The sequence below is a fragment of the Furipterus horrens genome, unplaced genomic scaffold, assembly GCF_987537825.1.
Source record: "Furipterus horrens unplaced genomic scaffold, mFurHor1.1.pri manual_scaffold_17, whole genome shotgun sequence".
Lineage (NCBI taxonomy): Eukaryota > Metazoa > Chordata > Mammalia > Chiroptera > Furipteridae > Furipterus > Furipterus horrens.
Window position 1 is genome coordinate 70,764,458 of NW_028327187.1, and position 15,298 is coordinate 70,779,755.

Sequence of the window (15,298 nt, forward strand, 5' to 3'; positions counted from 1 at the left end):
CTTTAAGGGTCAGAAGCACAAGTTTGCCATTCAAATGGCAAGTAGGAGTGTTTACAAGCTGCATCCAAAGCACAGCCCAGCATCCTAAAAGTGGACCCAGTCTAGTTATCCACACGCATCTCTCATTACCTCACTCTACAAATGTGTTTGCTCCAGCCACAAACCTTCTCAGTTCTCTTAATGTATCTGGCCCTTTCAATCGGCCCTTCTCCCATGTTCAACATAAGGAGACCCTTTTTACCTTCAAGATCCCATTCAAATGGCCCTCTTCTCTGAAGCTTCCCACAGCCTCTTGCCCTGAGTCAGCAGTTTGTTTCACCTAACTTCATAGTGCCCCATTTCACACTCTGCAGTTTACAGGTCTACCTGGAAGGTACACCCTTCCTGCTCTGAGTGAGGTAGAGAGGAGTGTGCACTTGTGTAGCTGCACCATCAAGGAGCCTCTTACAGGGTGGGTGTATCTGCTGACTTCAATCTTCTTTGCCTTACGTTGTATACCAAGATCTGCCCTCTCCCTTCGGGCACGCTTACAAGGATGCTGACAGATGCCTGGTTAGCAAATATGCTGGAAGGACAACCCCTTCCTGGCCCAGCAGTAAGCTGATGCCCAAGGCTCTGGCCGTAGGACAGAGCAAGTTCTCCCATGCAAAGGCAGCTGCTGCCCTATGTGTGCTACTTAGCACACACCCATTCCTGTGGCACCAATTCCGGGTACTGGGTCACTCGCCCCATCAACATGTATTGCAAGGACCCAGACACTGTGAGGGCCTAACCCCCGCCTTCACCCCAGGCCAAGTGCAGGCCTCTGATGATGTCCCTGGCTCTGCGGCTCCCTGAGGGGCTGGTAGAGACTGTCAAGTTGATGTTGCAGGCAGAAAGGACACCCTCCACAACCCTGCTTCCTCCCTGCTCCTTAGCGGCTGTGAGTCTCCGATCAGTCTTTGAACTCCTAACTCCCTCTCAGCAAATCAACTATCTATCTGAGAGACCCAACCTATGATGTTTGGTTCTAGAGCCATCCAAAAAGCAGGTGATAAGATGGGGTCTTGGTACACAGTTGCTCCTCACCCACCCCACTGGAAATGAGGACCACATCCTGGGGATAGGTGATGTGCAGACGGCCCTGGGCACAAGGCGACAGCCCAGCAGGTGGAACCATCATGTTAGAACTTTTCACTGGGCCTGCAAGTGCAGAGGACTTTCCTGGCAGGTAAGCAGATCCAGGCGTGTGGAACCTATGGGAACGGATGAGGGTGATGTCTGTGATTTGATGATCCACACAGGCATGAGAAGCTAAGGGTGACTAACAAAGTGAAAACTAAGGGAGAGCTCTAGAGTCTGTTCCACAGTTTACAAAATAGTCCCCATCCCAGGGGGTGGAAAAAGTATAAGAGAGTGAGGGAGGGGTCCCCAAAGTCCTCACAGCTCATGGTTTGGAGGATGGGGAAAGGACAAAATACAGCTGTTAAGGTACTTTCCATGTCTATGGCAAGCTGGTAGCTAGATAACAGCTGTGCTGCAGCCCAGGACAAAAGGGCAGATGACAGGCTTAAGATACTTTGACAAGGTGATAGCCCAGCCTTTCCCAAAGGGAAGCTATGCTGTCCCCAGGTAAAGGGACGGATGGTAGGCTTCAGATACTTTTCATAACAATGAGGCAGGGTGCTCCGGGTCAACATTTAAAATTAGGGAGAGCCCTGGCTGCTGTGGCTCAGTGGATTGAGTGCTGACCTGCAAACCAAAGGGTTGCCAGTTCAATTCCCAGTCAGGGCACATGCCTGGGTTGTGGGCCAGGTCCCCAGTTGGGGGCGCGTGAGAGGCAACCACACATTGATGTTTCCCTCCCTCTCTTTCTCCCTCCCTTCCCTTCTCTCTAGAAATAAATAAATAAAATCTTTAAAAAAAATAAAATTAGGGAGAACCATGAGGAGGGGGAGAGAAGCCACGTGGTCTGAAATGGGGGAGGGGTAGACGGGAGTCGGCTAGGTCGTCTGGTGTGTAAGGGGAAGGCCACGTGGTTGGAGAGTCCACCACGAGGTCTGGAGTAAGAAAGAGGAGACCCACTGGGAAGCCTGCCTAGCGAACACGGCGGGGACCTGCAAAATCAAGCATGGATTAGTGGGAAATGCCTGAAATACTGAACTGTGACCAGGAATACTGAGCTTTTCTGAAAGACAGTACCACTGACTGGCGTATTCTGAACTGGTCTGGTGTGGCAGGGGAGGCAGTACTGTGCTTTGGGGTGTTTTAAAGGGAGTGGGACATAGCAGTAGAAACACACCGTTATTCTGAATCTGTAAAACTTTTAAATAAACCCCCATTCCTTTTCCACCAAACTTTTGTATTGGGACTCACGCTTCTTGCCAGTGGACAGTTGGACCCCACAGCCATTCCAGAACAGCATAGGCTGGGGTTCTGTAGCAAAAGGTCAAAGCCAGGACTTCATAGGAGTGGCTGAACTTGTGAGACATTGAACATTCAACCAAGGCAGGACTGCCGTGCCAACATCAGAAGCCCACTTGGGAAAACCTGCATCCCTGACAGAAGAAACAGGGACATCTAGGCAAAGGCCTGAGAAAAACCGGACTCCCCAGATTTCTCTGAAAAGTCTGAGTCTGTGGCTGCACCCACCCCACGCCCGAGGGAGCAATCCACTACACACATCTTTCCCCACAGATGCCCTCGATCCCTGGAGGTAGGGTGACTAACCGTCCCAGTTTTCTGAGGCACTGGCAGTGCTATAACTAGGAGAGTCCCAGGAAAACCAGGAAGAGGTGGCAGCCTACTGCCAGGCCAATGTAGTGTTGAATATGTTCGGAGACGCGGAGGCAATTCCAGCAAGCAGAATGATAAAACGATGGGGGGGGAGGGGCGGGCGGGGGTGCTGAGCACGCTCTGGCCGTCAGCAAAGAGCGAGAAGTCTTACCGTCCTTTTATTAGGATTTCAAGAGTTACTAAAAATAGAATGGGGCGGGTGAGCTTTACAGCCAACAGTGAAAGAATTTTTACAATGTATCATTAACGTGTAAAGTACAGCCAGGGTAACTTATGGTTTAGATAGCACCTATCAGGAATACAAAGCAGACCCATTAATCCTCAAGGCCGGCTGCAATTTAAGACATTATCTACAGGGAGGCAGATGGAGTACTTAGCAGACCTCTTTGTTCTCAGGATTCCGTGACCCAGTGGCCTGGACAGCCTAAAGCCGCAGGTAGAGACAAGACCAGCTTGTCTCCTGAATCACAGGACACCTGGACGGAGGGGCATGGGAAAATGCCCCTACCCAGAGATCTGAGTTCCTGCTACAGGCCAGACCCAACCAGAGTGAAATCATCGCACAACACAGGCTGGGTGTGCGGGCCTGGGAAGGGAGGAAGGGGACTATGCCTGCCCTTCCCAGAAACTGCAATAAAGGTCCTGGGGAGGCACTGAAGGGCAGGTGCCAGGTGCTCATGATGCTGAAAACCACTTACAAGGAGGCTCCCATAGAGTGGTGGAGGTGGGCAATACAACATAGCCTCCCTGGGGGCACAACGCATGGTCCACTGACCGAAGTACAGCCTAAAATGGAAACTCAAAAGAGCAAAAACAGACAGCAGGAGGCTGAGGGCAGTTACCCCAATAAACAAGCCATGTTGCCTTGCCCACGTTCTGCCCCTGAGCCAGTTTTCAGACCTGAAACCATGGACTAGGGAGGTGCCCAGGTTCCCACGGGGAAAGGATCCTGCAGCATCATGGCAGGAAGACACTGGAATGATCTCCGAGCCCTTCCCAAAGGGGCCTTCAGCTATGCATGGCCCAGACAGGTTGAGGCTGGGGCAACACAGTCCAATCTGACGCTGACTTGGGAGACTCAATAAACTCTGTCTCCTGGAGGCCCCCTGTCCCGGAGTTTCTGAGCAGAGGATGTCACTGGGTCCAACGTATGCTGGGCCAGTCCTGAGGATTTCAGGGGTCTTCAGCAGGGACAGCCTTGCATCCAATATACTCCAGAATGAGGTGCTGAGCTTAGTGAGATGTCTTCTGAGGAAATCTTTCAGAAATAAGACAAAACGGTAATACGGTATGAAGTCAACTGAGTAAGGAGAAATGCATAGAAAATGAACTGGGAGAATACACCCAAATTATGAATGTTCTTGCCTCTGAGTAATGCCTTATGGGCATTCTTTGTCCTGATTCTTCATGCACATTCTTTCCTTTCCATAGTAGCCACAGTGAGCACGCAGATACTCAAAAGTCAGCAGAATAGGCCTTCTGCACAGGACCCCATTAGTCCACCCATTAGCTGCCCGTAACCATGGTTATGTGATGGCAACACCTGCTCCAGGTACCCCACACCTGAATCTCATAGAAAAATCAGCTGGATGGCATGTCTGCTTGGCTACAACATGGTGTTTGGAAGCTCACCCACAAGCTAGGGCAAAGAACTAAGGCCACGCGGTGACCAAGTGGATTACAGAGACAAGGAGTCTTTTCTCACAGGCAGAGTGCTAGAAGCAAGGGCATCTCCTCCCAGGGGACCTCTCATCTGAGGTGACAGGCAGCCTCTAATGAGAGAGAGGAGTCAGTGTCCATGGTCACAGTCCCTTCAAAGAGCAGTGGCAGAAATGGCAAGGATATCCTGAAACAAGATGGGGTGAGCTATAGGGATGGAATTGCAGGCTGGGGAAGAAGCGAAGCTTGAGGAGGAGCCCCTCTCCTGCCCCAGGAGGCCATGAGCATTGTAATAGTGGGCAGCGGTGGGGGAAGGGGAGCAAAGGCACAGTGTCTGGGAAAGGGCAGGAAGAGTCCTGAGAAGGCCCAGATGTCCTCTGACAGCTGTTGGGTCTCCAGGGCACCCACAGAAGGCCAAGCAGCAGAAGGCAGGAGTGGGCCGGGTCTCAGAGGTGAAGGCTGAACTGCCTGCCAAGATGACCGGAGAGGGAGGGAGTGGAGGCCTGTCCCCACCAGGACTTTGTTCAATGAGAGGGGATGGGTAGGGTAGCAGCTGGTGAAAGGACTGTCACCTGGAGGTTAGAAATCAGATTGTTTTAGGGTTCTGTGCCAACACTTTATTTGCAATGAAATTCAGGACTGAGTTGCAACTGGGTCCCTTTGACAGGGGCAGCCAAATACCATCCCACCCCCACCGGCAACATGGTCAGGACACTCTATCTGCCCCCCCCCCCCCAACCTGGCAGTGAATTGGCCTTGCAGCCACTACCCTAGGACTTCCCCTTCATCAGACCACACTCCCCACCTTTACTGTTCTGCTGACCCCTGAGGGAGGGATCGTACACCCTGTTCTCAGCATACACATGAGGGTCAGAAAAAGGAGTTCTTCTGTAGTGCCACCGCTGTCCCCCATGAGCAGACATAGAGTGTAAGTCTCTAGTTCATTGGGCACAGTCTATTTCTTCAAACAAGAGGATTTGGGAGGAATACCACAAACCGGCCATCCTGGGCACCCTCCCTCATATCTTGAAACCCCCACATGAGGTTCTGGCACGCTCGGCAGCAGCAGGTAACCATTCTTGGGGCAAGAAGCCGAGGAGAAAAAACTGGCATGGATGGACTTGGACGATCATTAAAGCCACCTGCGGCCCTGCAACCTAAATCCCATGAATGTATACTCTGCCTCTTACCTCATGGCCAGCATTCCTCTTACTTCCAGCTTATGCAAGGAGAGAGTAGGTGCACAAAGGAGAAAACTGAGAGAGAAAGAAGTCCTCTGTTGATTCAATATTTACTAAGCAACCACTGGGGCCCGGCACCTGGTTTACAGAAACCAGTAAGACACAGGCTTAGACTTCAAAGACCTCGAAGGCCCTGAGAGGGAGCTCGGACTCTCCGAGGCAGGCAGTTAAAACCCTGGGAGATGAGAGCCCGGTGAAGGAAGCTAGGTGGGAAGGTACAGGGTACTACCAGAACTGGGAGTAAAGAGTACCCGATGCTTGGGTGTAGGGTAAAGAAGGGGATGTTAAAGTTGCACCTGGAAGGACAGAAGTTTTCCAGGACAGGAGGAGGCAGGCACTCCAGGCCTCAGGAAGCACAGAAGCCAAAGGGGGAGTCCTGGTAGAAGGCACTCAAGGTGCAGGGACTCAGCAGCACAATGATCCAGACTGTTGGGCATGAGAGAGAGCTGGGACCCCTGGAAGGCCCTCCCATGGCGTCCAGGTGTTTGGGCATAAACAAGAAGAGGACTGGGCAGGGTTTTCTGTTGGGGGTTCATGCGGACAGATGTACAGTTCGATGGTATGATGGAAGACCCACTGGAAGACAAAATGCGGGGATGTCCAGGCCAGTGGGGAGGCTCAGGTAATAAATAGCACTGGCCCCAGACCATGAAGCCTGAACTCAGGGAGTAGCAGTGGGGACAAGAAACAGGATCTGATCGGGTATTTCAGAGGCACGGACACAGGACTCAGTCATCAAGTAAAAGAGAGGAAGGGCGAGGGTAAGTGAACAACGAGGAGGCAACTGTGGCGGCACTGAGAGGGTTGAGCCCCTAACTGAGAGCTATAAGAGAGGAAGCAGCTGACAGGAAAACTGGCTTTGTTTGGGACATGTCAGCTCTGAGGGGTAGCAGGAAACAGAGTGGGGATTTTTCTTCTCACCTGCAACAAAAAGTGCAATGTGAAGACCTTCCCTCAAGACCCTACTGCCACTACCAGGGGGTCAGGTGGGGGTGTGAGGGATGGGGTGGTGGAGGAGCTTGCAGAAAGCAGAACCGGCCTCCGCACTCAGCCTTGAGATGCAGGACTCAGTCTAGCTGTCCTGCCTTCTCTTGGTCTCCATGTCCCCCGGGGTCCATTCTGAGGGCCCGCTTAGGTCACTGAGGACCCTGGGCTGCCACTCTGACTCATGCCTACGAGTGCAGCGCAGACTGAGTGCAGATGTCACGGAAGTCAAAAGGGCACTGCCGGGCCTTGGCCATTGAGTGGGCCTAGCCCACCTGCCACGTGGTTCCCAGTGCCCAAACCTACATCCCTAACAACTGCGCCCCACTCTCCCCGTGACTCCAACCCCACTCAGCTCCTCCTCCTCAACCTCCCCGCAGGTGTGCCCTGCTCCTCCCCAGCAGTCCCGCAGCTTCGCCCTGCTCCATCCCCAGCTTTGTGCAGCTGAGCCCTGCATGTCCACAGCAACCCACCAGCTCTGCCCTGCTTCACCCCCTGCTTTCTCACAGTTCCGCCCTTAACTCCACAGGTCAGCCTCCAGATATATCACACACACACACCCAGTTCCGCCCCGAAGCTACTCCCCCAGCTGCTTTACGCCGGTCCGCCCCCAGATACTCTTCCCCCAGCTCTGCTCCGACCCAGCTTCCCCTAGCCCCTCCTTCACCCCCGAAGCTCCTTCTCCCCCAGCTCTTTCCCAGACACTGCTCCCTGAGCTCCGCTTGCTCTGCCGCCTCCACCCCCTGCCGCAGATCTCCTCCACCAGGTTTTTCACAGCTCCGCCCTCCAGCTCCTCAAGAGCTGTTTCTCAGGGCTCCGCCAACCCCACCCGCAGCCTCTGCCCCCGCGTTCTCACAGTTCCGCTCCCAGCTACGCGCCCTGCCTCTTTTCCATGTGTCGCACCCAGATACTCCCCGCCTAGTCCCGTCCCCTTGATTTGCCTAGTCCCGCCCCTTTCTCGCCCCACCCCACCCCACAGCATGTTGCCCTGCTCCTCTCTTCCTCGCCACTGGTCTTGGGGCGCGGTCCTGCCCTGGTCATCTTGGGAGCCTCAGTGTCCCGTGAGTCCAACAATGTCTCCTAGCAAACGTGGGCTGCGTGCGGGTGTACTTATGTGCGTCTTGAAGTCACTCCCCGGCTGTTCCTCTGCGTGCCAGCCCTGCGCTTGCTGAGACCGGGCATGCGCGCCGCTGCGCCCCGGCGTGCTGCTGCGTCAGGGCCTGGTGTTGAGTTTGTGCCTGCGTCCTGCTGCGTTCGGGCGTGCTGTTTAGGTTTGTACGTGCCTATGTGCTTTTGTAAGCCCAGCAAAAAAGGGGTTTATGTATCTGCTAGGCCAGGGTGGTTAACAACGCCAGCGGCTGTCACCTCTCACCGGTCTTGGGGAGGCTGAGGCGCATGCACGGCGCGGGCCTGGCGCTCTGTGATGTGTCCGCGTCCCGTCCCGGAGTCCTCTCCTCGTCCGGGCTTGCGAGGCGGTCATTTCAGCGCTGGCAGTCTCGCAGGGCCGCGGGGAGGCGGAGGACTGTCCTGCGTGGTGGCCTCAGCTGGGTCAGCCCAGAGCGTCGCGACTTGCGTGGCCAGTGAGGCCAGGAGACCTGCCTCGCCAGAAGGGAGCCAGGACACTCTCTGCGCCTGCCGGCCTGCTGGGCCCTCCGAAGGACAGTACTTCAGGGTTGGGGTTTCCCGTCCTGTGCTGCTGGGGACACTCCCACCGCCGCCAAGACCGCGATTTTTTGTCTCTTTCTCTGGCTATATTCACTTGCCCACCATACTTGTAAGTGTGTGTGGGCCAGCGACGGGCCTCTGCGCGTGGAAACGCTAGTGTAACTGGTCCACACGCAGTGGTCTGCCCTCTCTGCTTCTTGCTTGGCCCTTAGGCTTTCACCACCGCACCCAGGCCCCAGGCTGTGTGGTGCAGAGCTGGTTGCCCATGACACTCCTCCCAGAGGGGCCTACCCAGAATTACATTGAGGGAAACGGGATTGTAGGGTCCCCAAATTCTCCCCATGTGATAATGTAAGGGGAGGTGAGATTTTAGTCCTCTTGCATGCGGGGTCTGCTGGGCTGTAAGAACATGAAATGATTTTCTGTGCTGCTGGTTGGGCCATCCATGTGGTCCCTGACCAGGCAGGGGAGGAGAGAGCCACTGCCATGATTAGCAGAACCAAACCGTGAGTGAGGGGCCACATGTGTTTCCCAACAGTTGGAACCTCCTCCTTCCTGGTGGTTTCCAATCCCTGCTGAGTAGAAGACTGTTTTGGTATATTAGCCAACATTGCTGTCTTGTCCCTAATGACCTTTTCTCGTTATCCCCCTTGTCCTTGGGCAGATGAAGAAGCAGAGACAACGTGGAAGAGTGTTTCTTCCTCAGGCCACAAAGCAGGTACTCTGCATTGTGTGGCAGGAGGGCCCACAGCCCCCTTCATGCCTTTACAGTTATCTCAGTTCTCCTTGGGGAAGCCACCCGCACACTTCAGGTCTCCTTGTGATTTTGTGGGGTTGATGAGAAAAGGGCCAAGAAACTCAATGGCGGAAACTAGGCATATGCACCAGTGGAAGAAATAGAAATGGCCGGACCACAGGGGGACATCCAGCCTCTGTCATAAGTAACCCAATCCCAATGACTAGGGCAACCCCTTGTCAAACGTCAGGTGGGAAAAAGTTAAGCACAGTGATGATGCTGAGGGCCGACAAGTGTGTGAGGAAACGGCACCAGGCTCATGGTTGGTAGAGCATACACGGGTGAGCTTCGGTGGAAGGCCGTTTGCTGGCATGTGTCACCATTTCAGATGTGCATGCATGTGACCCAAGCATTCTCCTAACAAGTCTTCAGTCAATGAGTGTTTGTGTTAGTGTCCTTTATAGTGGCAGGAAGTGCAAAGCAGCCTGTGACTCTTCATCAGTAGGGGAAACTCAGTAAATCAAGGGGCAGCCAAAAAATAGGATAGAAGAAAATGTACGGACGTGAAGGGATGTGCTTGAGGTGCTGCCAATGGCGAAATCATTCTCTACCCTGTGGGGATGCGCGGGAAAGAGCCTGTGCCTCTGTAGCCATTTGTCCATCTGGTCGTCGCATCAAAGAGCCACAGCCTGAGTGGCTTAAACAACAGATAGGTATTGTCTCACAGTTGCAGAGGCTGGAAGTCTGAGATCGAGGTGTTGGCCGAGTTTACCTCTTCTGAGGACTGTGAGAGAATCTGTCCATCCTCGTCTCCAAGGTTCTGGTGGTTTGCAGGCAAGCTTTGGAATCCCCTGGCTAGTAGATCTCGGCCTTGGTCTTCACAAGGTATTATTCTCCTGCATGCATGTCTGTCTGTAAGTTCCCCCTTTTAGGTGAGGACACGAGTCATTGGATGAGGGTCTCGTTTTAACTTGATTACCTCTGTAAAGCGCTTTTCTTAATGGATAAGGTCACAGGAGCAAGGTCCTTGAGTGAGCAAGAGGGGCGGGGTCCGGAGCACAGGGGTAGGGGGCCCAGCCAGAAAAAGGGAGGGAAGGTGGAGGAGCTGCGCACAGGGATTGGCAGGACAGTGGTTTGGGAAGGGAGTCAACATGAGTCAGCTTTGCCCTCTAGGCTTTGCCTTTGAGAGTGGGTGTGTTTTCATAAACACGAGGACATAATAGCTGAGGTGAGGTTTATGTCCTTTAAAGACCCGAGGGTAGAGACAAATGAGAGTGGGGGTGCTTGTGGGTGGAGGGCAGAGCCGAGGCTCAGGCCCTGTGATGATGATGGGTAGCTGCCGTTTGGGACTGTCCTATTAGGAAGGTGCCAGGTACTCACAGCCCCTTGGAGAATGAGGCTCCGCCAGGTACTATGACCCTGCTGAGTCTCCGGCTCGGGGCTTGGCTCCTCCCACGGCACAGCTCTGTCCTCCAGTGAGGAGGAAGGACCCCTTCCCCAGGTACAAGGAAAGGAGGCAAGGACAGGGGATCATGCAGTCAGGTTCTCAGTGACCGTGGGCCTTCTATTCATCCCTAGGTGCCACCTTAACTGTAGAACGGGGTGACAGTGGCGCTTCCCCTATCCAGTTATTTGAGGATTGAGTTCTAGGATCTGTGGATCATGCTCATCCCAGGGCCAGGCATGGGGTCGGGCCGTGCGTACTGGTGCCAGTTGTTCTTGCTCCTGTTATTCATTTCTCTAAGCTCGGGTGGGGGCAAGGGGTGTCTGCTGACAGTGGATAGCAGTGAGGTAGCAAGGGGATGGAGGAGGGTGACACCCAAAGGGGTCCAGAGGAGACACCTGACAGGATTATCTGAGATCACATTGTGTCCCCAGGGTCCACCTGAGGTTGGATCTGAAGGATTTGCACTCAGCAGCCCTGGGGGAGGGACCGGGGTGCTTGGGGACCTGCATGCAGTGCCTTGGGGCTGGCAGGGCCAGGGAGCTGAGAGTGTTGGGGTGGGTGGGGAGAAGAAGCAAAGCGCAGGATGGTCACTGCTGGGAGAGGACTAGAACCGACCCACCCAGGGTGAAGCCGAAGGTGCTTTCCTCCCATCTCTGTGCTCCCCTAACCTCAGTGACCTCCTTTGTAGAACCCACCACACCCTGTCCTGACTGCCTTTCTGTAGCTGTCCCCACCCTCCTCCTTGAGCTCCCCAAAGACTCCGTTTTGTGCATGAGGCATCCCCATTGCCAGCCCCTTCCCTTGGGCCTGTCAGCTGAGTGTGTGGTGAGAGGAAGAAGGAGCTGACGCTATGCTCCACCACCGTCCCTGTCGGTGGGGTTCCTGGGTGCCCAGGGGACACTGGGTGGGGGTCAGCCCACAGGCCATGAGCTTGGAGGGCTGGTGCATGATGCTTATTGACATTGGTACTTCCGTGTTTCCACAGGCCACGTGAGGCCCACGGATCTCTGGGGAGATGAAGTTCTGCTGCCTCTCCTTCCGGCAGCCTTATGCCGGTTTTGTCTTAAATGGGGTCAAGACCCTGGAGACTCGTTGGCGTCCCTTGCTGAGCAGCCACCGGCACTGTACCATCGCCATCCACATTGCCCACAGGGACTGGGAAGATGCCGTCTGGAGGGAACTGCTGCTGCAGAGGCTGGGGAGGAACCCCGCTCAGATTCAGGCCTTGCTTCGGGAAGGGGAGAAGTATGGCCGTGGAGTGATAGCTGGCAAGTGGCAACACCCCCCGAGCACTGCTCAGACACCTCCAAGGGCACCGCCAGGACCTTGCTCAGGAGTCTTGGGGCTTTTTTTCTTTTGAGCTTGCTTGGGTGGGGCTGTGGTTTCTTTAAGCAGCACACCTTCAAAGGGGCAGCAGGGGGCCCTGGGCTGGGCATCTGCGGGACAAGTTTCCACGACCTTGGGTGAACCTTTGTGTCCACTCTGGGGCTTAGTTCTCAGTGGTGGTCTGAGAGGCAGGGACCAGTCCAAGGCTGTGTGTGGTGCTGCCTGTGTGTACACATGTGTGTTTGTGTATGTACGTGTGCGCATGTGTGTGTCAGGCCACGAGAGGCTGCACAGCACACAGAGAGGGTTGGGTGACCTCCAGACTCAGGCTTCACACACTTGCCCCACCCCCGCTGTCCATAGGCACCTGAGCAAGTTCCCTCAGCCCTCAGGGGTTGACGCCCCGCATCAGCTCCTTTCACCTGGTGAAGTGCTTGGGACCTACCTGATGGGGCTGTGGGTTCCCCACAGCAGCCGTGGCCCTTCTGTCCTGTATGTGCTGTCCTCAGCAGTCTGGCTGGGACATGCCCATTTCTGAATGGACTTGTTGAGGACAAGGGCCTGTCCTCTTCATGTCTCTCTCTGCCCTGGCATCACCCAGAATCCCCCTGAACAGAGTTGGACACATCACAAGTGCTCAGTGAGGGGGGCCCAGTTCACTCCATGTCCATTTGGTGATACCCGCTTAGTTGCTACTGGTTTAACTTTGAATAACCATTTTTTCTCACAGGCAGGCCTTGGCTTATGGAAGGAAAAACATCTCTGTGCTTCTCTCTTGGTGTACAGGTCTCGTTGACATTGGGGAAACTTTGCAGTGCCCAGAAAACTTAGCTCCTGATGACCTTTTGCAGCTAGAAAATCAAGCTGTACTGACCAACCTGAAGCAGAAGTACCTGACTGCACTTTCAAACCCCAGGTGGTTACTGGAGCCCATACCCAGGAAAGGTGGAAAGGATGTCTTTCAGGTGGACATCCCAGAACACCTGATCCCCTCGGGGCAGGAGGACTCCTCAGAGGGAGGTTACTGAGCAACCAGCTGTCTCATGACCATGAACATGCCATCATGGCAAGGACACAGATCACGCTCAATCTGAATTGGCACCACAGTGGAGAGCGCTGCCCACCACCTGCTGTTCATGTAAACAGCCTTCTGCGCTCAGATACGGTGGAGTTTCCTCGGGAGGTGCCTCTCTGGGCTCATGGACACTCTCAAGGACTTTGACCTTTAGGAAAATGGGAAAGCTGCCACTAAATATCTTGGTGTCACTCACTTAGGTCCTGCTCATTCCTCGGTCATATGAAGAAATGTGTTTTAAGAGAACTGGTTAGTGTTCAGGGCTCCCTTACATGTTTTCTCCTCTCTTTGTTCTGGTCAAACTCATAGAACGCTTCTGCAGCATCCAGGGGACGTTGTGGGAGGGCTGAGAGCAGGCACTGAATGATTGCCTGAGGGTGACCAGCCAGGGATGGCCTCATGCACCATGATGGGGACATCAGACTTTGAAACACAGCACCTGTCTGTCCAGGCAAGTGACTCTTGCTCTGTTGTTAGTGTCCTGGGGCTCATGAAGCCGTGTGTTAGACATGCCAACACAGCTACTTCGTGACCAAAGAAAGGATCTGAAATACAGCTCTGATGGAAAAGTGACGAGTTGTGCTGTTTTTTTGTTTGTTTTATGGGCAATCTTTTATTTCTTTGGGTCCCTTCTAGCAGAGTTACTAGTGATTGTTAGCTGTGAAGCTGATGGGCTTTCTCCCAGATGTTGACTGGAATGGCCCACCTTCTGAGCCAGACTGCCATGGTCCTATACGGCTTAGCAGATAGGGTGGCCCTAGTTTTAGGTGAGTCTCTCTGGAAGGTCCCTGAAAATTGGGCTGGAGACACTCAGCTGCTGATCAGAAACTTCCTGGCATCACAGGGGGACCTGTGAGGAAAGACCCTCCTGTTTTAAGGTACGTGACTATTGTAAGGTGACCACCCCCCGCCCCCAAGGTCAGGAGCCAGGCAGCTCTTGTCTCCTGACCAGCAGGCAAGGCTCGGGGGACCCGATCTTCCTGAGCTTGCTTTAGAACTCCCTAGCCAGACCCTTGGCTGAGTGTGTGAAAATAAATGAGGACAACGGGGACAAAAGCCTGTCTGGGGCCAGGATTAATAGCCTCCTAGGGCTCATCTGATGGGGTATGTGTCGCATGGAAACAAAAGAACCCGGACTCACAATTCTCATTGTTAATTTACTACTGTGGAGTTGCGCTTTTCTTTATTAAAGCCGAAAATGGATTCGTGGTTACAAAGTCGTGGCTGATTTCTGTCACTTGGGAGCCTAGAGACCTGTATTGTCCTCAAATTGCTCCCAGAGTGTGCACAAGTTATCCGAGGAGCCCTCCTCCTCCTTCTCCTCTTCCTCATTATCGTCATTGGGTGGGGCCATGACTGAAAGGGCAGCCATCAGGATGGAATAACACAAATTGTACAAATACATCACTAAACCATACAGTGAGTAATGTGCGTGGCAGGTGGGCAGTTGCTGTGTGCCATCGGTTCCAGCAGGAGCCGTGGGCACAAAAGCGACATTTTCAGATGTTCCCTCCCTACTTGGGTCACCTGGCTCACTTGGGCACTGGACGATAATGGCACTGCTTGTGGACCGCAGACCCAAGAACTTGAATGCCCAGGTACCACCGGGTCCCTGAGCACCTGGGGGGTCCTTTTGGGTCTTTGGGCCGGCTGCTTTGGCGGCTTCTCTATGGCTAATTCTTGGGGAGCGTCTTGTAGGGGCTACCTGCTGCTTCTTCCTCTTTGGAGGTGTGGGGCTGGTCCCTGACCGAGCAGCCATAGACATCCGGTTTCCCTTTCTCCTAATGTTTTCGATGAGCCAAGGCTTGTCTCTTCGAAAGTTGCAATTTCGGTAAGTCTGAAACAAAATTAATCATTTTAGTCATTCTAGGAGAAAATATATCTGTTTGACATTAACTGGCCTCTCAGAGTCATCCCTGCAGTTTATCTCTAAGGGGGTGATGGTTTCACATGAAAATCTATACTTTCTTATCTTTTAATAAATACTGTCTTGTGTGAAAAAGAGTTATCCCCCTTCGCTATATCATTCTTCTTGGTCTACTAGGAAGATATTTGAGTAACAGAAAACATGGGAAATGGGAGGGCTTTCTACTTTACCATCGATCTGTTTCCTAGCGAATGAACTGAAGAGTTGCTTGGGCGTATTTTGCTGAATCCGTACAGGTTCATCAGACGGATGAAACTCTTCAGGCTGTCTAATTCAAAGACTTTCTCTGGGCCCCTGTGGCCCAGAACCTCCCTCTGGAAAAGTTCTCCCTCGATGTTCACGGTGTCTCCATTTTCATTCCAGCGCACAGATGTGAGGGCCTCATCCTCCACTAGCCTCCAAAGCTTTTTGGGGAAGGACAGCCCAAGAAGAATGTTGTTTCCTTGGTTTGGGTTCTGTGATT

The 15,298-nt window shown here is 53.6% G+C and overlaps 1 protein-coding gene across 10 annotated transcripts; it reads left to right on the plus strand.

Annotated features, from left to right (window-relative positions):
• The first annotated feature begins 7,626 nt into the window (after positions 1 to 7,626).
• On the plus strand, positions 7,627 to 12,967 carry EOLA1 (endothelium and lymphocyte associated ASCH domain 1). 10 transcript variants are annotated; one of them, XM_090264873.1, is made up of 5 exons: positions 7,627 to 7,720; positions 8,989 to 9,042; positions 9,788 to 9,945; positions 11,493 to 11,775; positions 12,620 to 12,967. In XM_090264873.1, exons 4-5 carry the CDS (start codon positions 11,523 to 11,525, stop codon positions 12,859 to 12,861), a joined length of 495 nt encoding a protein of 164 aa, XP_090120999.1. In that variant the 5' UTR covers positions 7,627 to 7,720; positions 8,989 to 9,042; positions 9,788 to 9,945; positions 11,493 to 11,522; the 3' UTR covers positions 12,862 to 12,967. The 10 variants fall into 10 exon arrangements, with proteins under 10 accessions (XP_090120999.1, XP_090121005.1, XP_090121001.1 ...); XM_090264872.1 differs by lacking the exon at positions 7,627 to 7,720 and adding an exon at positions 7,735 to 7,930; XM_090264874.1 differs by lacking the exon at positions 7,627 to 7,720 and adding an exon at positions 7,966 to 8,433.
• The last annotated feature ends 2,331 nt before the right edge of the window (positions 12,968 to 15,298 follow it).